Below are 23,540 nucleotides of genomic sequence, written 5' to 3'. Positions count from 1 at the left end.
TTTGGTAATAGTATCCTGTATTCTGGTGGGGTGCGTGTTTCTTCAGCACCCAACCAGCTTAGTTTATATGTTTGTGTCTACCAGTTTTCTCTAAAATATGACTTTTCATGCAACAGTTAAAGGGACTGTCCAGTGCCAGGAAAACAATCCGTTTTCCTGGCACTGCAGGTCCCCTCTCCCTCCCACCTCCCATCCCCGGTTGCTGAAGGGGTCAAAACCCCTTCAGTGACTTACCAGAGGCAGCGACGATGTCAGCCGGCGGGAGAGACTGATCACGCCCGCCGGTGGTGGAGACCTAACCCATTAGACCTCCCCATAGGAAAGCATGGAAAATGCTTTCAATGCTTTCCTATGTGGATTTTAGCGACGCTGGAGGTCCTCACATAGCGTGAGGCCGTCCAGCGACGCTATAGCACAGAAAATTTGTGCTATAATCCCGGAAGTGCCCTCTAGTGGCTGTCTAGCAGGTAGCCACTAGAGGAGGAGTTAACCCTGCAAGATAATTATTGCAGTTTAAAAAACTGCTATAATTACAGTTGCAGGGTTAAGGGTAGTGGGAGTTGGCACCCAGACCACTCCAGTGGGCAGACGTGGTCAACATATTTGATCTTCTCTATGTAATAAGCCATTTCAAATCCATTTATTTTTACGATAAGGTATTCTGATGCTTTAGAGATGGAAAACAATCCACTTCCCATCTTCACTTTAATGTCTGCTGAAATTCTGGTTTTCTGTCTTTCCAGCTTCAAAGAGTGCATCCCAAAGTCATTTTGCCGACAGATCCAGCAGAATAATTATCTCACCAAGTTCCGCATGAGGAATGTCTTTAAGAAATTTGTTCGCCATTTCCACCTCCATACAATGGGTCCTGGGAAGCTTACCGAGGAAGATGTCATGTACAAATACCTTTCTACTTTAGAAAACCTGTCATCCCGATTTGGCTGTGAAGAATTTAAGGCTCTCTCCCTTGAGCTTCCAACTGAGGGAGAGAAGCTCCCTCTTTACATTAACGGAGGTTATTTGGAGCACTCTGAGATCACGAACAAGGATCCTACCACTACCGCTCTGGTCATGGTCAGTGGAATGGATGGAATCCAGTGGATGACCTCCAAAGAAGAGGTTGGCTATAAATATCTCAATGCTACATGACGGACAGCTCAAAAATGAGCTCTGTGTCTGCAATTATTATTTTGGTTATCTTTCTTGACAATTGTCAGTTTGTTTCTAAATGTCATTGTATGTGGTAAACAACAACAACAACAAAAAATATAGTAGCAAGAGAAAAATCTAATACAGCGACCAGGAGGAGGTTAAAAAAAGGAATAGAAAAAATAAAAAAATAAACAAGTACTAAAACAAGAGGGGGGGGAAACTCAGATAAAGGCTGGATGTAACCCTCCTCCTCACCCTGAGAGCGGCTCAGACGACTGTCAGCTCCCCAAATATGAAGACATAGAGCTGCCATGTATTTGTTTAGACATTCCTGTAAAGTAGAACCTAAGGTAGTAAATTTTGGCACTCCAAATATTTAGGAGCTGCATCATGAGAAATGTACGTTGCAGACTTGTTGGATGTGACAGTTTGCTGTCTCTGGCTTAGGGCATGATAGATTATATTCTGATTGAGATGCACTGAAATGACAAGATTGGGTGTTTTTTCTGAACTCTAAGTGGCAAATCGTTGTATACCATCACCTACAGGGTTATTCACTAAATTGGGAATTTTCAGGGAATATTAAAGAGTTTAAAATTGTAGACCGTAAAAGCCGAAAAAATGAAAACCTCTTCAAGTCAACTATTTTTCCATTTTAGCTATTTAGTCCTAACATTTTACATTTTCCGCTTTACTGAATAATTCTGAGAGAGCGAACACCCTCAATATGTGAATTTATGTGGACATTTTTTAATAGATTCCCTGTAATGATTAGCCAGACCGGTGTATCTCACACTTCCTTTTTATTCTCTCTTTAAATGGCTCAGGAAAACACAGAGAATGGGGTCCAGAAAAACTACTTCAGTAAGAAGAAGAACAAAGGACAGAAAATGGCTAAGGCCTCCCAGGAGAGGACTGCCCCCAAATGGGAGCAGTTCTGTGATTTTCAGGACATTACCCACATTGTGATCAGCAGGAGCAGAGTCAGCGTCAACTGTCAGGACAATCGATGCCTGGTGAGTGCGTCAGCTGCCTTAAAACAGGACAGTGACGGCCAATCAATGCATCCAAAGGTTTCTGAATATATATTCCCATTGCCAGTTGTGCTAAGGTCTCCGTCACTGCTATAAATCTCAACCATTTGCATTATGTGCCATCATGGAGTAGATTAGCTACAAGTCTATCCACTGATATTAGTGAAATAGTCTAGTTTTCACCTTGGTGGGCTTCAATATGGTTTCTGTCTTCTCTCCAGGAGATAGTTTTACCTTCATACGAACAAGCTCTGTCTTTTGTGTCTTTGGTGGATGGATATTTTCGACTCACAACAGATTCTAACCATTACCTGTGCCATGAGGTCGCCCCCCCACGTCTGGTGATGAGCGTCACAAACGGAATACACGGACCCCTTCAGTAAACAGATTTCAATATATACCCTTTCACTTCTGGTGTCTTTCTGAATAACTGTATAAACTCCTCCTATTACTCCATATAACCTCTCCCTATAACTCATCCTATTACTCCATATAACCACTCCCTATAACTCCTCCTATTACTCCATATTACCTCTCCATATAACTCCTCCTATTACTCCATATAACCTCTCTCTATAACTCCTCCTATTACTCCATATTACCTCTCCATATAACTCCTCCTATTACTCCATATAACCTCTCTCTATAACTCCTCCTCTTACGCCATATGTCCTTTCCCTATAACTCCTCCTATTATTCCATATAACCTCTCCCTATAACTCCTCCTATTACTCCATATAGCCTCTCCCTATAACTCCTCCTATTACTCCATATAACCTCTCCCTATTACTCCATATAACCTCTCCCTATAACTCCTCCTATTACTCCATATAACCTCTCCCTATAACTCCTCTTATTACTCCATATAACCTCTCTCTATAACTCCTCCTATTACTCCATATAACCTCTCCCTATAACTCCTCTTATTACTCCATATAACCTCTCCCTATAACTCCTCCTATTACGCCATATAACCTCTCTCTATAACTCCTATTACTCCATATAACCTCTCCCTATAACTCCTCCTATTACTCCATATAACCTCTCTCTATAACTCCTCCTATTACTTCATATAACCTCTCCCTATAACTCCTCTTATTACTCCATATAACCTCTCCCTATAACTCCTCCTATTACTCCATATAACCTCTCTCTATAACTCCTCCTATTACTCCATATAACCTCTCCCTATAACTCCTCTTATTACTCCATATAACCTCTCCCTATAACTCCTCCTATTACGCCATATAACCTCTCTCTATAACTCCTCCTATTACTCCATATAACCTCTCCCTATAACTCCTCCTATTACTCCATATAACCTCTCTCTATAACTCCTCCTATCACTCCATATAACCTCTCCCTATAACTCCTCCTATTACTCCATATTACCTCTCCCTATAACTCCTCCTATTACTCCATTTAACCTCTCCCTATAACTCCTCCTATTACTCCATATAACCTCTCCCTATAACTTTTCACAGTGAGCAGTATGTGGCTCTAAAGCTGAAGCGGGAGGAGCAGGAGGACGGTCTCTATATTATTCGGTGGAGCTCCTTCAATTTTAATAAAATGATAATGACTGTGAAGAGCACCAGCCAGGTCAGTGGGGATAAATAACTGCAGTGTGATATCTGTGAATGTGTGATACTGTTTAATATGTTTGTCCGTATAAAGTTCAAAACTGTTTAAGTGGCAGATGCAGCGCATGCTGTAGTGAATAATAATACACCAGACACCAATTAACGATTGCCGTAAGGCTGTGGTAGTATTTATTGGGGTTTGTGTGCAAATAAATACATTAACTCAACATATTAAACCAAAAACCACCTTAACCAAAATAACTTGCCTTACAAGTCTATTCTCCCTTTAAAATTAGAATACCGTTACCCCACAGCCAAAACATAAGGAATTAACTCTTTGTTTTGGCTGCCCAAACCCCGGCCTTCTCAACAATAGTTTGCGACCCAACGTTGAATATATCGCAACCGATGGCTGATAGTTGGACGTTGTCCTCATCCTCACCCACCTCCCTCCAATTCCACATATCTTTAGCTGAAACCGTTAAACAAAACCATTAGACTGCAAATGGCCCGATTCATTTTCTGTCTGGTTTTCTTGAACGCGTGCAGATTATGCCTCCGAAACCAACTGAAACGAGGTATCATTTCTGACCAAACCAAAAATGCTCCTGGAAACATGCTTTGAATGGAAAAATATCTATTTTTAAGAAATTGAATGATAAGCAATGACTCCAAACATTCCCCGGTCATTTCCCGCTATGTGTAAAATAAAAATGTCCGGGGAGGGAAGCTCAACAAAACATTCATTAATAACGTCCATAACTTGTGACAGTTTTAAGCTGCTAACACCCTACTAGTAAATTATATACATGACTCCACAGTATACCCAAGATTGATTCCGATAAACCTTTAGCCCTCTTCTGGGCACGTTCTGTAAATGAATGTCCGACTACCCACACCACTTTCGATGAATCTGTGAATTAAAAAGATTAATTTAAATAATTGTCGCCGAACATAAATCTTATAATGAGCAGATTTCCATCTTCCAATCCACTTTACTTTTTCTGTTAAACCTATATTGGCCCCCTCAGTAGCCATCCCAATTCAAAACGAGTATGAACAGATAGCTAAATGCCACAAGTTCAGCTTATTTAAGAAAAACACTTACAACCGAAATCTGGCCTGAGGCAAAGAATGCATTAGAAAAGGTCCATTCAACTTAGGTCTTGATAACAGATATTCTAGGACCAAGGCTACTAGACAAGCAATCTCGTCCTCTAAAGCAGTGCTCCTCAACCCTCTCCTCAAGGCACAGTCCAGGATTTATTGGTTGGCTCTATGGTTGTTGTTTTATTTAACACCTTAGACACACCGGGTAATCCCTAAATCATGGACTGTTAGATGTGCCTTGAGGAGAGGGTTAAGGAGCACTGCTCTAAAGGAAAAATCTGCGCCCATTGACCTCGGCCTTCATGATCAGTTTTTGACTTCCGAATCCAGCAGATCAATTTATCGCCTTGAAAAAAAAACATCACCAATTGCAAACCTGAGAGCTTAAATTTGCTAAATTACACCAGCTTATTGATACATAACCCTGCAAAAAAAATAAAAAGGCTAATACTAAGGCTGCTCTAAATCAAAACAGTTCATAAAAAGAAACAATCGACAAGCCATTCAACAATTCCTTCAACATTTTGTAACCGATTGGTCTCATTTTATTCAGAACCTGAAAACCTTTTATATAGCCTTTTAACAACTATTTAATAACAAAATCCTGAACTATCAGGTCTTTCTTTTAAAAGTTGTAAAAATGTGTAATACCTGCTAACTTAGAAAATACAATACTTCTTAAACCTAGCATGGACTTAATAATAAACTTCACCTGACCCCCACATGGGTCTACCTTGTTCACTAAATGAAAGTTAAACCATTTATTCCATGCTGTAACATAGCCAGACCAAGTGAATGGTGCCAATGCATTCTTTGAATAATCATCAATTAGTACAAAATGAATTTCCAAAGGGATTCTGGGCTCTCGGTACCATGAGCTTCCCGAGTCAAACCTTAAAAACCTGTCAAACTGAAAATGTGAAAAAGTAATCCGCTATCGCATTATGTTAGCCTGAAATATGTACCGCCTTCAACCAGATGTTAAAACGCAAACCTAATAACACAGAATTTCTTTACAAGTTACCGTCCGTAACTACAAACTCTGATTTTGCCACTTCCGAAAGTTTATTACAATGAAATAAAATCCTTTTGCTAATTTTTTTCTCCAATTCTAAATTGCTAAAACAATAGATAAAAGTTTCAATAAGGTTAAATGTTTGTTAAACCGGCCTCACACCAAACTTTTCCACACTAACAGATCCTTTTTAATGGCCACAGTTACACAAACATTATGAAAAGGCTAATTCTTAACAGAACAAGCGAAATCCATTCACCTACGCAATATACTTCCCATTGGCATAATTCTTCTGGCAAAAGCTAAAAGGCCAAGCGAGGATTGAAAATATTTCACTCTCGCTTTCTTTTCTTTAAAAATTATTTTCTAATTTCATTCTCTGAATTTTTTCAAAGGGAAGTTGGCAGTCCATAGAAACGGAATCATTACTAATTCCTAGAAATTTGAAACGGCAAGGCAGGTTTGACTGTCTTTTCAGCTGCCAATTTCTCAAAATTACAAAACGTGTTTAATACATTTTTACATTCACCACCTTGAGCTGAACATGAATAAAAAAAAAACAATCTCCACACAGTCGTATTGTTCTTGTTATGCCTATCGCGGGCAAAAATAAGGAATTTAAATACTGTTGCTACATAAAAAACACAAAATCCTCGATGGGAGGCAAGATGTAGAGAATTTATAAGGTGGCTTGTGATATGGGCTGATTTTAATTATTACGTTTACAAAACTGATCTTTTGTATTTTGGCTTCTGCGCAAGCCTTCGAGTTGTATCATTCTTGCCTTGCCTATCGTGTGCAAAAATAAAGAATTAAAAAAAAAAAAATAATAATAATCTAAATAATGAAACAATTAAAAACATATTGGACTTTAAACTTATAACCCAATCAATAAACATAGAAAATACCTCTAAATAAAAACATGAAACAGAGCATCCCATTGGCAAACATTGACCATGAAAAAAGCCTACTGAATTAAAACCACTGGTGTGAATAGGCAACAAACGAAAGGCAGCCTCAATATCCACCTTGGCCATCTGAGCCCCCCTTCCCATTAAAACTAACACAGTGTATTGCATCATCCAAAGACAAATAAGGCATTCCAAATGAATACATATCCAGTTTGTCGTCAGAGATACACCCAAAGGAAAAGACAAGTGATGTGATGAATTAAAGGAAAATAACCAGGGTCCTTTTTGGGCCCTAACCCCAAAGTTCTTTACACCTTCCCTGGTTGTGAAAGAACCAAATGGTTTCATTTTCAAACAGGTGTAAATTACTTTAAACGTTTTTAGCTCCTGCTCTGTAAATTGAACTTTAATCACATACGGGAGGCTTCTGCGGGGTCTAGCAAGCTATTAACAGAGCAGGAGATAAGAAATTCTAAATTGGACAAAATTTGCAATAAAGAAAGTATAAACATTAGATGACTCTTTACAGGAAGTGTTTAGGAAGTCTGTGCAAGTCACATGCAGGGAGGTGTGCCTATGGCTACATAAACAAAGGGATTTAACTTCTAAATGGCAGAGTATTGAGCAGTGAGACTGCAGGGACAAGATCGAAACACAAATACTGCCTGATTAAGCTAAAGTTGTTGTGATGACTATTGTGTCCCGTTAACATATTTCCATCAAGAGACAATTCATTCATCACATAATTATTTTGTGGAAAATTAAAAATTAGCCACAATCCCATAATCTTTCTTCACCTATTTTAGATTAGGATGGATCGCCAGTTTCTGACGAAATAGCTCATCATACATGAACCAACCTAATTGCAAAATCTTATATGCTTCTGTTACCTAGTGCTACACTATAGACTCCAACTCCCATCCCCTACAGCCTACCCCCACCCATGTCCTAGCACATATACTCTCCCCCTATCCATCTGCAGAGCCACTTAGTTGGCCTTTTAATGGTTACTAATTGTTTTTGTATGTCCTCTTTTTTCTAATAAAATTGTACATTTATTTCTGTTTATATCCATTGGACATTTCTGTATGCGCTTTGTGTTATCTATGTACTCTGAAGATTCAGGAATGAAACTGCTATGCACATTTATACATGCTGCGTTGTTTTACATGAACTCTATTCATTCGTGTTTTTTCTTATAAATCGTGTTATTTGTGGTTGCACTTTCACAGTGTCTCTTAGACACCAATAAAAGATCTCATAAAAGTAACGAGATTTATGTGATCGAGCACTGTTCAGACCATGCATTTATTTATGCAAGGACAGAGGAATTTACAAGACCTGTTGCAGTGCAAAGAGTCTGACATGAGAGTTTCCCTTTAAAATGAATAGTTCAGAATGATTGGATGAAGAACGTTGGTAGCTGCCTTTCCCTCTGCAAGTGTTATTCAGTCTTTTTCTTTAGCCAATGGATGAATATGGAGTTTTACGAATGCATTATTTATGGGCAGCTCACTTAAGGAATTTCAGTAGGGATATTGTCTTCATATTTTGAATCACAGAACAATTTGCATTAGACCATAGGTTGGCCAAGATCATTTTTTTATTTCATATTTATTAATTTATTTGGGGTGAGGGGGTGGTCTTTAATAAACCGTAGACTTCAATGAATAAGACTCCACAGGCACGTCCTGGGTGGATCAATTTGTTCAGTTGTGGATTCAAATTAATTTAATTCAGAGAAACCACCCGATAATAATTTTTTTACAGAAGTCTACTAAACAGTGATTTATGGTGCTCTAACAGGTGTTCAAAAAACATGAGCCAAAAGAAATGCATTAGAATACATTTCCCACCGAACTGTTCGTCTCTGATAACGCAGGAGATCTAGACATTTAAGTATGTGTAAAACAGTATATTGAGGTAATCACGCTGGGTTCTTCCTCCAACAGAACAAAGGGCTCAGTTACAAGCAGTTCAGAATCGAAAAAAACAGCGACTCATACGTCCTTGAGGGCTGGGACCGCGGCTTCCCCAGTGTCAAAGAATTGACAGAAAATTTACGTGGCTTCACCTTAAAATCAGGGGAGGAAACATTTACTGTGAAGAAGTGTATACTGCCAAAGTCCGGAGGTAAATATATCATAGTGTGCACTTCCTTTGACAATCACAAGTTTGGTCATTTTTTAGACTTCTTGAAATGAGTGTTTTACTGACGAGCTTTCACTTTCTGTATTTAGCTATTTGGACATATTCAGCTATATCTGTTTGTATTCTCATGGCTGTGTTACTAAACATTGAATTGTGAAATAACAACTGAAGAGGAAAGTACTAATAGAATTTTTAACATTCCTTTCCAATTCTTTTTTTGTTTTTTTGGGCTAAAATAACTGTTACATTAGCAGTTCATTAAAATTCACAGATTAGTGAATACAACCCTTAAAGTACCAGTCTGCCTCATTTTCTTCTTGTTTAACCTTCACTTACAGACTCACAATTTAAACATCAGGATAGTGTGCAGTAGTAAATACAATCATAATCCTATTCACTGCTGTTTGCATTGTTCCTAAAAATGAAACCATCACTTCCAGCGTGGTGTTTCAGTGAGCAATCCTGTTTTTATACGGCTTTGAGAACGCATTATTTCCCAGGCTGACATTTTTGAAAGGGAATACACAAGGTCACATGACTTGCCTCCACCGAAACACTGAAGTGTTTTTTTTTTTAATTCCTTTTGCAACCAATGGCACCCAAATGAGAATGGAACACTCCTCTTAAAGAGACACTGTAGGAAGTAGTTATAGTGCCTCCAGATGCCATCTTTCTGTTCAATGTTAAACTGTTTTTAAGGTTTTCATGCTTAATGAGAGTCCCCGGGAGCCTATCCTGTCTGTGCTGCTTGGGCTAATGAGGAAGCATTACCCAAGCAGCAATTGGGCAGCAGTAATTGGCTAAGAGTGTCAGCTTATCACAGCTTTGCTGGTATAAATTCATAGGTCTAGAAGGAAGTTCATCTAATCACTGGCTTAGCCACACCTCCAGTGATGGAGGGTCTGTAGAAAGCCATGAACCCTCATTCTGTTTTAAACTGCTCAAAAATGGTTTCACACTGAAATAGGACACAGCGCCAGGGAACTCTGGGTACTATAACCAGTTCAATGAAAGGGATCCCCCTCCCATGTTCACTCAACATACATGTTTTTACTCATCAATCCAAAATTCCACAAGTATTGGGTTCTTTTCACCTGACATTAGGACAGACATACTGGCATGATACTGAAGGGAGTGAGAGATCTAGTGTATCCCTATGTAATTAAAGGAGTTCAGTGACGCACACCTATTACTGAGATTATGAGATTAAAGGGGCTGTTTTCTCCACTCCATTATATAACTCCAGGGAACCCTCCATTTCCATTGACAGTCACTTTTGTGGCTATAACAGGACTAGAAAGATTATAAGACGGAACTCCCCCTTTTTACTGAGGGGTCCTGTTATATTATATAGGAGAGTTGGGGCAATTTGAAGGTTGCAGAGAGTCCTTCTCAAGCAGACCTCTCACCTAGTTCCTCGATTCGGTGCAGAACCTGCATTACAGCAGTTGCTATAAAGTGCTACGTATCCTTACATGTACATGTTGATAACGCACAGCACAAGTGGAACATTAATTTTTTTTGTTTCCGTCTTTAAAAAAATAAATAAAAAAAATCTATATTAAATCAGCTGTAGCAGTTAATGTGCTTTTGGATTAATTTAAAATATACATCTGTTACTGTTCTTTCCACTCCAGAAATCTCCAATTTGACTATCTGCCGCAGAGGCAGAAACAGCAAAGGGAGCCGGGTGTCCCAGAGCCTGAATCTGAGCCAGCTTAGCTTTCATCAGATCCGGAAACACGAGATATTGCAGGTTTGGGACAATAATATTGCACATCCAAGATTGTTTGTTTGCAAGTCACGTCTGAGACAAGGATTTTTGGATACTGCCCTAATTGTGTTAAACAAATATTTTATAGAGTTGTGTATTTATTATAAATATGCTCTTTATTAAGAGCCATATATAAAGCCACAATGGCTACAAGTAATGGCCACATTTATCTGTTGGAGTCAGAATTAATGGTCTTTAATGAAAGGTGACATTTTCCATTCTCTGGTTATATTACCTTCTGATGTTGAGTATCTCCACACAGAAAGCCCACCTGGGTCAGGGCACGCGGACCAATATCTATGACGGCTTCCTGCTTGTGAGCAAGGGGAATGAACTGGAAGACGATGAGCCCAGTGAAATGAACAATAATTCCAACAACCAGAGGGTGATCCTAAAAGCCTTAGACCCAACTCACAGAGACATTGCCCTGGTAAGAAATTAGTCTCCAGTAATGTCCTTCTTTCTAGCTGATGTGTCAAGTTGTCGAAGGCTAATCAACAGGCAGTCCCCCAACTTTTAAAGAATGTCGAGTCCCCCATATTATTTACATCTAAAACCTTGCCTATTATCTCCTCCATAAGTCCAAAAATGATGTGTGTGGTAATATGTATGATTTGTTTTCTATCAGCTGGTCTTTAGTTTTTGATTTGTGTTTTGTTTGTTCTGTATCTCAGGCATTCTTCGAGACGGCCAGTTTAATGAGCCAAGTTTCTCACATCCACCTGGTGTTTGTTCACGGAGTATGCGTGTGGGAAACTGAAAGTAAGTTTCCACAGTCAGTTTTCGTTAATGAAATACTCGGAGAGGCAGTATATATTGACTTTCTGCGCACGATAATGGGGGAACATAGTGACTTAAGGACCGGAACTTGACATGAATGAACCTGTCATTCACAAATTGAAGGGTTTAACACGGCATGTTTGCTTTTAAGTTTGTTCGTGTTTAAAATGTATACTGTACTGACTGGTGATATCGCCATCAAATATATAGATAAAAATAGATAGAACTTAGATAGAAATAGATAGATCTGTTCGTTGTTCTGCAAAATGTCATTCTAGAAAGGAGCATTAGGCTGCATGAGGTTTTTCGGCAAATCTTGGCTTGTGGGTACTCTAAGAGTCTACACCCTCAGCTGATCCTGTTTTTTGTATTTGCAGCCTTTACTGCTATGCCATAAAATTGTAGATAAAACTAGATCTTGTTGGAAAGAAACAAAATTACACATTTACATCTCACTTCAACAACCATGAATGTGTAATATTGAAATATATCCCTCTGAGTATTTCTAAAGGAGATACAAATAAAGGAAATATAAGTGTGAATTTATATAATTTTTCAAGTAGGCATAACGGTCACTGCATAGAAAAACTGATATTTTTGTCCTAGGGTTATGTGCTAGATAATAATTCCAGACTTCAGATCAACATTCTGCTTATCTGTGTTTTATAATACAATGAGCACTTAGAAAGGAGGGGGTTAGGGTCAGCCTGGATTAGGGAGCCCAGTAACCTAGTGACAGTAACATGTCTAATGAGTTAGACTCAGTCCAAATGGGAGGCTTAGTGACCTAGTGACAAGACATGCTACATGGTTAAAGGATTAATGACACTAGTGAGTACAAAGAACTAATAGGGGCATGGTTAATGGGTTAATGAGTCATGCTGGCGACCTGGCCTGATATATCTATATTTTCCTGAAAGATATCATGGTGGAGGAGTTTGTGGAACATGGGCCCCTGGATGTCTGTCTGCGAAGGGACAAGCTGAGGATCTCCGCGGGCTGGAAATTCACTGTGGCTACGCAACTAGCAAGCGCTTTGAGTTATCTGGTATGGCATTCATACATTTATTCATTTAATGACAAAATACAAACACCTGCCATTATACTCACCCAGAGGGACAGATCCTTGTAATTGTGTTTGGATTTGGGGTGGAGTCATCTAAATGCAGTGTATGGAGGAAGGAGAGTGGCAAACAAGCCTCTGAATGCTGTGTGTTAGTGAAAAAAAATCTTATGCTGAATTTTGTGGAATTAATCACCATTTTGTGGAAAAAATTATGTTCTCTCGCCAATATACGGTTTATTAACCCCTTAAGGACACATGACATGTGTGACATGTCATGATTCCCTTTTATTCCAGATGTTTGGTCCTTAAGGGGTTAAGTTTCTTTTTTTTGTGCTAAACAAAGAGTTTAGTCACAGGACTTCAGATTATAAGGGCTGGACTGAGGAATGACAAATTGTAGGCTTAAATTGCCAGACTGGTAAATCTCAAGATCAGTTGTTTTGCATTTTGGCTGCTCTTTTCATTTCCTACGTCAAATTTACCTAATTAACTGTTTAGTAGATAATTCCCTGAGCATCTCATTTTGGAGTGCACTGACAGATTACAACATCTTTTATGGCTGCATACTCTGATACACCTACACGCCCCATGCCTCACGCCCTTCTGACACTTTCCTGATTCCAGCCCCAATGTCCCTCGGCGCTGGTTGAGGCTCTGCCTCCGCTTCTCCCCTGCCCACTTCAGCTGGCAGGGGGGACCTAATGCACATTGTAGAATGCTTACCTATGGGCTTTCGGGTGATGCTGGATGTCCTCATGCATAGCGTTAGAATGTCCAGCGTCAGGCGACCAAGAGTCCTTCTATTGGCTATCTGGTAGGCAGCCACTAGAGGTGAAGTTAACCCACCTAGGCAAATATCGCAGTTTTTCAAAAACTGCAATAATTGCAATTGCAGGGTTGGGGGACCTGGAACACTGCACCCAGACCACTTTAACCCCTTAAGGACACATGACGTGTGTGACATGTCATGATTCCCTTTTATTCCAGAAGTTTGGTCCTTAAGGGGTTAATGAGCTGATGTGGTCTGGGTGCCTACAGTGTCCCTTTAATTTTAATTATGTAAAGGGCTGTTTACTAAAGCAAGAATTCTAAGTGGTTATAAAATTTAAGGCCAAAATAGCCGAGCTGAAAACATTTACTTAGTTATGCTTCAAGTTTGACTTATTTGGTCTAAATGTTGGAATTCACTTTGAATACTCACTTTAGCGACAAACCCTGTGTGTAGTATGTAGCGGAGCCCTAGTCCTGGCAGGGACTTTCCTCCACTGGATCACCAGGAGTAGAGATAATTGAGCTCAAATTTGGATGCCGAATTTGTGTAGGTTATGAGAAAGGGGATAACTTTGTATTTCTTTTTCTGCAGGAAGATAAAAACTTAGTCCATGGAAATGTCTGTGCAAAGAATATTCTATTGGCCAGGAAAGGTCTGGAGGAAAGGTCTTCTCCCTTCATCAAACTAAGCGATCCTGGGGTGACCTTCACAGTGCTGTCCAGAGAAGGTATGGATTTATAGACGGCTACATCATATAGTGTTGCAGAGTATCTATGGACTCTTCACCCTTTGTATTTGTATGTATAGTATGTGGTCTTTCTTTCCCAAATTTACAGCACTATGGAATATGATGGTGTTATATAAATATCAATAATAATAATGCACTCACAATAATAACAAAAGACAATATTAGAAGTATCTACAATGACCATGCTGCATTGTATAATGATACCGAGTATCTGTACAATGATAGTGAACACGCTGCACTATATGATAATATGGAGTATTTACACTGTAATTAATGTTGGTTAGCTGCATGTTAATAATGGCCTTGTTCTCTTTAATAATTTACCAGTAACAAACCTGTGTTTTGAAGGATCAACGGGATCTGCTTCCTGTTAGTGGGATGGAATGCATTACTCTATATGTCTCATTGCAGAGCGTGTAGAGAGAATCCCGTGGATTGCACCGGAATGCATTCAGAATGTCTCCAGACTCAGCACAGCTGCTGATAAATGGAGCTTTGGAACTACACTACTGGAAATCTGCTTTAACGGGGAAGTCCCCTTAAAGGAGAGGACCCCTTCAGAGGTACGTATGGCTAGATATAGGTCTGAGTAATGTAGCGAAATCTCTGGTGATACCAAAGCAAGAGATATTCATTCTTAATGGGCTTCTCAAAGGGACATTATGTGGAGTTTGTTTAAAGACAATGATGTTGCCCGTTGTTGCCCAGCAACGGATATAAATGTGCTCAAAAAAATACCATTCAAGAAAATGGTGTAATGAAATTACGAATTTTCTGGCTAGAGGAAATACTCTACAGACTGTTATGTTAAAATCAGAGTTTCTTGATGTCTGTGTTCAGATTTCCTGCTACTACAGAAACTGTACGCTGGCCACTCGTCAGCGGCTCCCAGCTGCCCCAAAATGTAGTTTTTACCCATTCGGTTTTAATAGGAGTATGAATGCCAACCGGATCCTTGGTGAACTTCAATGACAGATCAAAAAGTCTTTCACTCCTCACATCCTTAGATCAGTCAGGCGCCTGGGATTATGAAAGAACGATTTATGAATTGCAGTTGGTTTATATTGTTTTTTTTCTTCTTAGAATATATATACTTTTATGTTTTCTTTGCAGAAAGAACGGTTTTATGAGAAGGAGCTTGGATTGCCAGAACCATCCTGCAAGGAACTTGCTACTCTTGTTGGACTGTGCCACAATTACAACCCTGCGGGAAGACCCTCTTTCCGAACAATTCTCCGGGACCTGACCCAGCTTCATCCTCAAGGTGTGTGCCGTTCTAGTTCACTCTTGTGGTAATGTTATCTTACATTATGGCATCTCTTTAACCCCTTAAGGACACATGACATGTGTGACATGTCATGACTCCCTTTTATTCCAGAAGCTTGGTCCTTAAGTGGTTAAATGCTGCTCAATTACGTAAATCTTGGTGTTCAAGCCTTTCGTATTGCAGTTTAATGACAGACAAGTATATATTTGGTTGTTTAAAGAATGCCACAGCCCAATTAAAAACCCAAACAAAACACTATATAGTAGAAGATAATACCCCCAATGAGAACAAGCATGCATGTAATTATTATTTTTTTCATTGGATCTCTATCTGCAGTCTTTGCAAGTCCTCCCCTGCTAACCCTGCCCATACATTCTGTGACTGTCCAATAACAGCCTTCCCAATGCAGCTTAATGAGAATCCTTTGCAAGACAGGTGCTCTGGGCAGTTGTCTGCCTCCAGGAAGTAACAAGACTAGTCGTCTGATTGACAACCAGTGGGGTGTAACAAGGTTAATTTATCAAAGTGTCAATTTCTATTGCAATCCACACTTTTTGTAATATGAAAAAAAGAATACACACTCTTCACACATAAAGCATTTCAACAAGTTAGAGTGCTTTAGGTGTGTGGATTGTTTCTTCAACTGATTCTCTGAGTATGTATATATTTTTTTATGGTTTACATACAACTTTTAGGGGAAAAGGGTTATTTAAACATAATCCAAGCATACATGTTTCATACTGCATATCTTCCCCCCCTTTTGTTTTCCAATTAATTTGCAGATCTTTCTGATATAGCCTCCATTAGTCCAGATTACTCTGTTACTGATCCCACTGTGTTTCAAAAACGTTACCTGAAAAAAATCCGTGAACTGGGAGAGGTACGTTGATATTTTGCCAGTTTGTTTCCTACTCTCTAATCAGTGTTTCACAGAATTCTATAGAACACGTGCCATGTTTTTGGGGTTGTGATTAACTTAAAAAATAAATCGTCCTGGAGTAGAATTTAACATAACGATTTGGTCTTTGAACTTTATCAAACGAAGCACTTTGTCATTGAGAATCATCCACTGATATCTCCATCAGGGGCACTTTGGAAAGGTCAGCTTATACCGTTATGATCCAAATAACGATGGCACTGGAGAGATGGTGGCGGTGAAATCCCTAAAGTCGGGATGTAGTCAACAGCTAGAGAGCAGCTGGAAAGGAGAGATAAAGATCCTAAAAGCTCTTTACCATGAAAACATTGTGAAATACAAAGGATGCTGCAGTGAGCAAGGTCAGTGTGCGACAATCTCTTTCATGGTGATGCAGATAAAATTCAAGGTTTCATGTTTATTTTGTGTATTTTAAAGAAACACAAAAAAAATGTAGATATACTAAAATAAAATATGCTTATTAATTACGTATACTTTCATTTGTGATATATTACATTGTGACTTGCAGCTACTGCAAGCCCTCCACTTCTTCCCAAGCACAGACTTTCTATGGCTGTCCAATCACAGCCTTCTCAATGATATGTGTTACATTTAGTAGTCTTTGCAAGGTTGGTGCTCTGGGCAATTGCCTGCCTCTTGGGTTTAGTTCCACTAAGCTAAATAACCAGGAAGTAACAGGACTAGAGTTCTGATTGACAGCTGTGGAGGTGTAACAAAGTTCTTTTGTAAAAGTGCTCATTTCTATTCAAGTGCTTTATGCGTCTTTAAAAGTGTTCCTTTAAACGTATTGTGGTATCATGTTTCTGAGATTTGTTTCAATTTTAAAGTCAGGTTTTTATTTTTAAATGCCATTTAGTCTCAATAAGACCCACCCTCGCTTTCCATAAATCTGCAGCAAACTTAGAGACTTTGCGACTGTAATTTGACTTCTGTGAAATAAATATTGAAGTATTTTTATAGTTGCAACTGTGCCTCTTATTACATTCATTATGAGGTGCCCTGGCAATGTTTTGACTCAAAAGTGAGTCTTTGTCTAGCCTGTATTTTGACCTCAGCAGATTGAACTAAATTCTATTCTATCAGAGAAGTCAGAAGAGTAAGACATGCTTGTGCTCATCAGTTCATAGATAGTCATTAGCTGCCCTATTGTTTAACAAACCAAGCAAACTAGACATCTGCAGGGACATAGAATAGAACGCTGTGGAATCCATCTTCTCTGTTTAGTACCACAGATGACACATACAAACAAAATGGCAAAATGTTCACTTCAAGAGTTGTTTTCTGTCACACTCAGGAACTAAAACATGGAGTTTGGAGAAAAGACTCAAAGTCACGTCATGAGCTTTTGACCTATTTCCCCACTATTTGTTGTTGCATACAAAGGATTGTTTACCTCAGCCAAGATGGCCGTTCTAGTCTTCAACAAGCATGCCCTTTGCAAAGCAGGGATGATGGCTAATATGGTTGTTTGGTGTTCCCTTTTTCAGGAGATAAGATTGTTCAACTGATTATGGAGTATGTTCCCCTAGGCAGTCTGCGTGATTATTTACCTAAACATCATGTCAGTCTGGCACAGTTACTGCTGTTCGCTCAACAAATCTGTGAGGTAAGTTGGAAATGTATATACAAAACGTATGCTTTGTTGAAACCCCTTAATCTGTCGAGTGTACACATTCTCCTAGAACAGTGGTTCATAGCCTTTTCAACAAGGACCTGAATCATGTACAGATACCGGTCTACCTGTGATATAGAACTTATTACAGAAAATCGAATTTAATAGTGACAACTGATGTTTCTATAGTCTGCCTTATTGTGTAAAGGGATTTCCATTCTGACATTCATTGAAACACCTCCCTTTCTTACAGGGCATGGCTTACCTTCACTCTCAGCATTACATACACCGCGATCTCGCTGCTCGCAATGTCCTGGTCGAAAACGAAAATGTTGTTAAAATTGGTGACTTTGGACTTGCCAAAGCCGTACCGGAAGGCCATGAATACTACAGGGTCAGAGAAGATGGAGACAGCCCTGTATTCTGGTAATCTGCTAATTAATAGTCAGTCTGCCCCATTTCCACGTGTTTTCCTAATGCTATAAGGTAGAAGCATTTTATTTACGGAAAAACCTTAGTTAAAGAGCAGATATATATATTTATCTTTTTCCAAAGATAGCGTTGCACTCAGGGAAGTAGTTTATTAAGATCAGGAGAACAAAACCATATATGAAGTTTCGACTTGAGGATGAAATGCTGCATATTTCTCCTGATCCTGAATAAACTGCTTCCTATTGCACCACGTTGGGAAGCATTTGGATTTTGATTTTATATATATTTATCTTTATGTTCTAGTATCCCTGGGGACTTTTAGTTTATGAGCCCTGCTCTTATTAAATAAATAAAAATCTGTGTGTACTGGGCAGCACTCGTCATGTCAGATCCTTCTCATAGAGAGGCATTGAATCTAACGATTATCTCCGAGATGCATTCACAGTGTTAGATGGCATCATACTAGTAACGTAATTAAACGTGAAATCCTTAATGAGGAGATTACTGTAGTAGCTGTCATTTTGAGAGCCACTAGATTTGTGTTAAGGGGACACTCCACTGCCCAAATATAAAGAAAATAAATACATTTAGCAGATATACCGCAAACAAAAACATGCATGAAATTAATTATGACTTTTTTTCATTGGGAGTATATCTAAACAAAAGTAACAAAAGTAAAAAAAAGCTGTAGATCTTTTATCTCTATGCGTCTAGAGCAGTGATGGCTAACCGTGACACCATAAATTGTTTCTGGACTACATTTCCCATGATGCTCAGCTAGCTTTTAGACTCTAAAAAGCTAGCTGAGCACCATGGGAAATGTAGTCCAGAAACAATTTATAGTGTCAAGGTTAGCCATCACTGGTTTAGAATGTTGCTTTTAACTTTTAACCTTGGGTCTCACTGAAACAGCTGTGTTTTACATTGTAATCCAATAGAGGCTGTCTCTAACTAATATTCTGATTGCAGGTACGCCACGGAATGTCTCAAGGAGTGTAAGTTCTTCTATGCTTCAGATGTATGGTCATTCGGGGTCACCCTGTATGAGCTTCTGACTCGATGTGACTCTTATCTCAGCCCTCCTGCTGTAAGTATTTTACTCGGTTTATTAGTAATTTATGTTATTTTCTAGAGACTGCCATCCCCACATGTCCATCTTTAAAAATGAATAACATGAAAAAAAATACGCTTTCTTATTTTCTTTATATATAAATCGTCTCCGGGGTCAGTGATGGATCTGGACAGTAGCATGGAGAAATTTGTACCCTAAGGGGTTAAACAAAGCCATTTATTTACTAAAGTGTGAATTGTGCAGAACACAGAAAGAAACTGAAAATGTTAGACCAGAATAGGCAGGTGGGAGAGCATTCTCCAATTTGCCTGTTTTTCTAACTTGTTTCTTTTGGCACAAATTGGCAAATTTGCCCTTTTTTAGTGAATAAGCTTCACAACATTGCGTCTTGTTACATTAGACTGTCTCTTGTTATATAGCTGAGAATTTCATATAATCATGCCATAAAAGGGTACATAGGCCGGCTCCAAAGTGTTATTGAAAAAGCAATAAAGGGACATTCATCACTTTGAGACAAGTGTCTCATTCAAAATCTTTAGCGTTGAATAAAACAGTTGCCTCACTCTGCAGGCTACAAAAAATAGCAGGTATATATGAATCTTTTTCCCCCTCATATTTACCTGCTTCTTTTTTCTTACGCTTTCCACATCCACTCAAGGGGGACACTAAGCCAACCAATCAGTGTCCTATCCTTAGGAATGCTGGAGAAATGCATTGGGCATGCCTTACAGATTTACACATGTGCAGTTGGAAGCTCTCTTCACCTTGCATAATCCTGTTGGGGAGGAGAGAGGGAGTCTGATCTGTGTGAACATACGGTGTTGGGTTCCTTTCTTCTGTTGCTGCGCAAGGATTCCCCCTTTGTATCATTAGTGGACTGGTCTAAATTTGACATGGGTTGGTAAGAGATGGGCGGGGAAAAGCTGGAGAAATCTAATATAGGCTTGCCCAATAATGCAATCTGACCAAGTTTATATGATTTGTTTTGCTTTATTTTGTTTGTATATTTGTTTATAGTGCTTTCATGTCCCTTTAACCCCTTAAGGACCAAACTTCTGGAATAAAAGGGAATCATGACATGTCACACATGTCATGTGTCCTTAAGGGGTTAAGTAAGTCCTTGTTTAGTCTTTTGTAGTTAGATAATCATTTTCTAAATTGTGCATTTGGAAGATTAGATCCCAAACATTCTATTATTCACAACAACAATGTAAGTTAATGACATATCTTTATCTAGCATTCTAAGATAAAGTAAAAGCCTCGTACCTACCCTCATACAACCTTTACAGGATTTAGCAAATCCCCAATTCCAGGAAAATCACAGAAAATGCAACTATGTTACATTAAAAAAGCTCCAATAATTAAAATAAGAAAATGCAAATTCCTGAACTGTTGCTTTGATCCGTGCATCATTTTATGCCTGGTACTATTTACTTTCTGTCCCTATGCCTCCTAGAAATTCATTGAAATGATTGGAGCCACTCAAGGACAAATGACTGTAGTGCGGCTGATTGACCTTCTGGAGCGAGGTCAGAGGTTACCGTGTCCTACAGACTGTCCCCTGGAGGTAATTGCATACACCGTTGCCCTATACCAGTGGTTCCCAACCCAGTCCTCAAGTACCCCCTACCAGTCCAGCAATTAGGGATTACCCAGTTGTGTCTAAGGTGTTTTTACAAGAAAAAACAAATAAACACACACACCTTAGGCCCAGCAGGGTAATCCCTAACCCCTGGGCTGGTAGGGGGGTACTTGAGGACTGGGTTGGGAACCCCTGCCCTATACCCTTTATAACTTCTTAAGCCACAGTTGACATTAATCTACTAATTTTTGTTTGTCGTTTTTTTTTTCTACCTAATGCATTAAAATATAATCAATCCTAACCTATAGTGTCCCTTAAACTGTCTTGAGTAAGTTGTTACCCTTGTCCCATTTACTTTGCGCATATGATGTGCTTAGTTACTATAAAGAAACTGGTTTAACCACTAACAGACTTGTAAATGACAACCAGATAGGGTCTGTTAGAATCAGACTGAAATCCATCCCATGCTCCTCTCACAATAACATGGTCCTTTTCTTGCAGATATACAAGCTAATGAAAAATTGCTGGGAGACTGAAGCTAATTTCCGACCATCTTTCACCAATCTCATCCCCATCCTGAAATCCTTTCACACAACCTATACCACACAAGCCCCATCAGTGTTTAGCCTGTGTTAGACCCACGGTATGTATTAGAGACGTGAACTGAGAACTTGTTGGTCTTTCAGATTCTAGAATGCTCGTGTAATGTGCCATTTGTCAACAGAATTAGCCAAACATATTTTTTTCTATATTGGGCAGCACTGTTTCCTTAGTATATACATTCGTTAGTGAGTTAAATTTTTACAACTTTATGTTTGACTTGTTTTCATCGATCAGTAACCCAGCTCTCTGGTAGGAAGTGGACCTTTTGTTCTGGTAAGGTGGGGCTACAGCTTGAGTCTTCTGGTGGGTAGAACGTAGACAAGGCTGTTTGGTGGTTTCAACATAGACCTGAAGTAGACTAGGTTCACATGTCCCAGTGGTGTCTTGTGGCCTTGAGGTAGACCCATATTGTAGTACATCAGTAAAAAATATTTTACACATAAAAAGCATATACTTTTCATATATGTAAAAGAGGTTAATAGTAGTAAAGATTTTGAAAAAAATATAGATATTTTTTTTTAATAAATTATAACGGTGTTGCTTTTTGCAGAGCATGAAGAGCAGATGTATTGAGCCAACAGCCCATTCAAAACAGGCTGTCTATTGCCTAAGATGAGCCTCCTTTCTGCATTGCAGTAGATGGACCTTCTTGTCATGTTTTCCGCATTGATGCAAGATGGACTTCCTTTTCATGTTTTTTACAATGCTAGGAGATGGACCTCCTATCCAAGGAAGGGGGCAGCTTGCAAGTCCAGTTTTGGCTGTGTTTAAGTCAGACTTGAGCTATGTGCTCTCCATATTCATTCTGAAGACGTCTGGAATCAGAAGCCGAACTATTTTGGTTATACGCCAAGTGGATGTTTGTCATCTAAGGAGTGCAGTAGAGTTACAGAAAAACCTCCCACGGCAGATCCTTTTTGATGGGCCCCAAAATATGTTAATTACTCTATAAACAAAATGTTGCTTCTTCAGTGGTCAAAGCATCTGACCAAGGAAGACATTTTATTTCAAAAAGGTGACATATTTAATAGGTTAAGGGATCAGTACCACATGGATCGCTATGTGAACTAATGATCGTGACATTTTGAATGTGTTAAAAAGTTCTTCTTAGTAGGGAGCACAGTGACCTAATGGTAGTGACATACCGAATGGGTGAAAAGGTCTGCTCCGATAGGGAGCACAATGACCAATGACTGATCAGTACCAGGTCTGAGCAAAATGACATTGTGATGTCTAAAGATCTGTGGGTAAAAGAGTTGGGTCTGCCCAGTGACAAAGTGACGTGTCGGAAAAATGCGGTTACCATGAAAGCCTTTATCACTTTAAGACTGTGAATATATCTTTATTTGCCAGTTGCAATTTGGATATTCACGCCAAAGTATTTTTTTTTTTTTTTTTTTTTTTGCAAGGCATGCTGCTTGTCTTAATACACAGGACTTTTTCTTTTTTTCTTGTTATAAATTCCTCTGCAAGCCCCTGCTTGCTGTACAGTATATGTATTACACATACAAATGCACTTTTGTGCAGAGTAAATCCAAAGCCTCTCATTATGTGAATTAAATTATGATTTCAATCCTGCCAGCTCGTTGCCAGAGGTCTGTAGACACCTTAACCTACTCCTTTTTCAGCACTGTTCTGTTATACGAGCAATAAAATATTTTACGTCTATCCATCTGTTCCGTGCGTGCTTTAAAGTGACCTCGATACCTGCAATATTCTTTGCGCAAATACATTTTAAACACCCAACAGATTAAAAGTTTAATAAAACCATAGTAAATTTCGATTGTATATACCATATCCCACAATAGTCCCGATTTGGGGCCAGCCATCCTAGCTTTGTTCTCTAGTGGTCTACTTCTGAGGAACCCACAAAACAAGGGCCCAGAAAACACTTGTATGCAACACTCATTGCATTAACCCCTTAAGGACCAAACTTCTG

At 39.1% G+C, this 23,540-nt stretch overlaps 1 protein-coding gene across 1 annotated transcript in view; it reads left to right on the top strand.

Annotated features, from left to right (window-relative positions):
- The window catches only part of TYK2 (tyrosine kinase 2), a 41,857-nt gene extending 18,588 nt beyond the window's left edge, over nucleotides 1-23,269 (top strand). Inside the window, exons 6-25 of the mRNA XM_063449470.1 lie at nucleotides 744-1,119; nucleotides 1,980-2,168; nucleotides 2,408-2,565; nucleotides 3,671-3,788; nucleotides 8,758-8,938; nucleotides 10,594-10,712; nucleotides 10,993-11,160; nucleotides 11,405-11,492; nucleotides 12,431-12,558; nucleotides 13,940-14,075; nucleotides 14,508-14,659; nucleotides 15,210-15,360; nucleotides 16,146-16,243; nucleotides 16,449-16,641; nucleotides 17,788-17,906; nucleotides 18,166-18,338; nucleotides 19,314-19,431; nucleotides 20,873-20,983; nucleotides 21,500-21,641; nucleotides 22,152-23,269. Coding sequence (XP_063305540.1) covers nucleotides 744-1,119; nucleotides 1,980-2,168; nucleotides 2,408-2,565; nucleotides 3,671-3,788; nucleotides 8,758-8,938; nucleotides 10,594-10,712; nucleotides 10,993-11,160; nucleotides 11,405-11,492; nucleotides 12,431-12,558; nucleotides 13,940-14,075; nucleotides 14,508-14,659; nucleotides 15,210-15,360; nucleotides 16,146-16,243; nucleotides 16,449-16,641; nucleotides 17,788-17,906; nucleotides 18,166-18,338; nucleotides 19,314-19,431; nucleotides 20,873-20,983; nucleotides 21,500-21,634 — 2,911 coding nt within the window. The 3' untranslated portion in view covers nucleotides 21,635-21,641; nucleotides 22,152-23,269. The remainder of the gene's footprint in view (nucleotides 1-743; nucleotides 1,120-1,979; nucleotides 2,169-2,407; nucleotides 2,566-3,670; nucleotides 3,789-8,757; nucleotides 8,939-10,593; nucleotides 10,713-10,992; nucleotides 11,161-11,404; nucleotides 11,493-12,430; nucleotides 12,559-13,939; nucleotides 14,076-14,507; nucleotides 14,660-15,209; nucleotides 15,361-16,145; nucleotides 16,244-16,448; nucleotides 16,642-17,787; nucleotides 17,907-18,165; nucleotides 18,339-19,313; nucleotides 19,432-20,872; nucleotides 20,984-21,499; nucleotides 21,642-22,151) is intronic.
- Nucleotides 23,270-23,540: the final 271 nt, after the last annotated feature.

This window comes from Pelobates fuscus, chromosome 3 (assembly GCF_036172605.1).
Source record: "Pelobates fuscus isolate aPelFus1 chromosome 3, aPelFus1.pri, whole genome shotgun sequence".
Lineage (NCBI taxonomy): Eukaryota > Metazoa > Chordata > Amphibia > Anura > Pelobatidae > Pelobates > Pelobates fuscus.
Note: the sequence above shows the minus strand (reverse complement) of the source record. Positions and strands in the feature narration are given on the sequence as shown.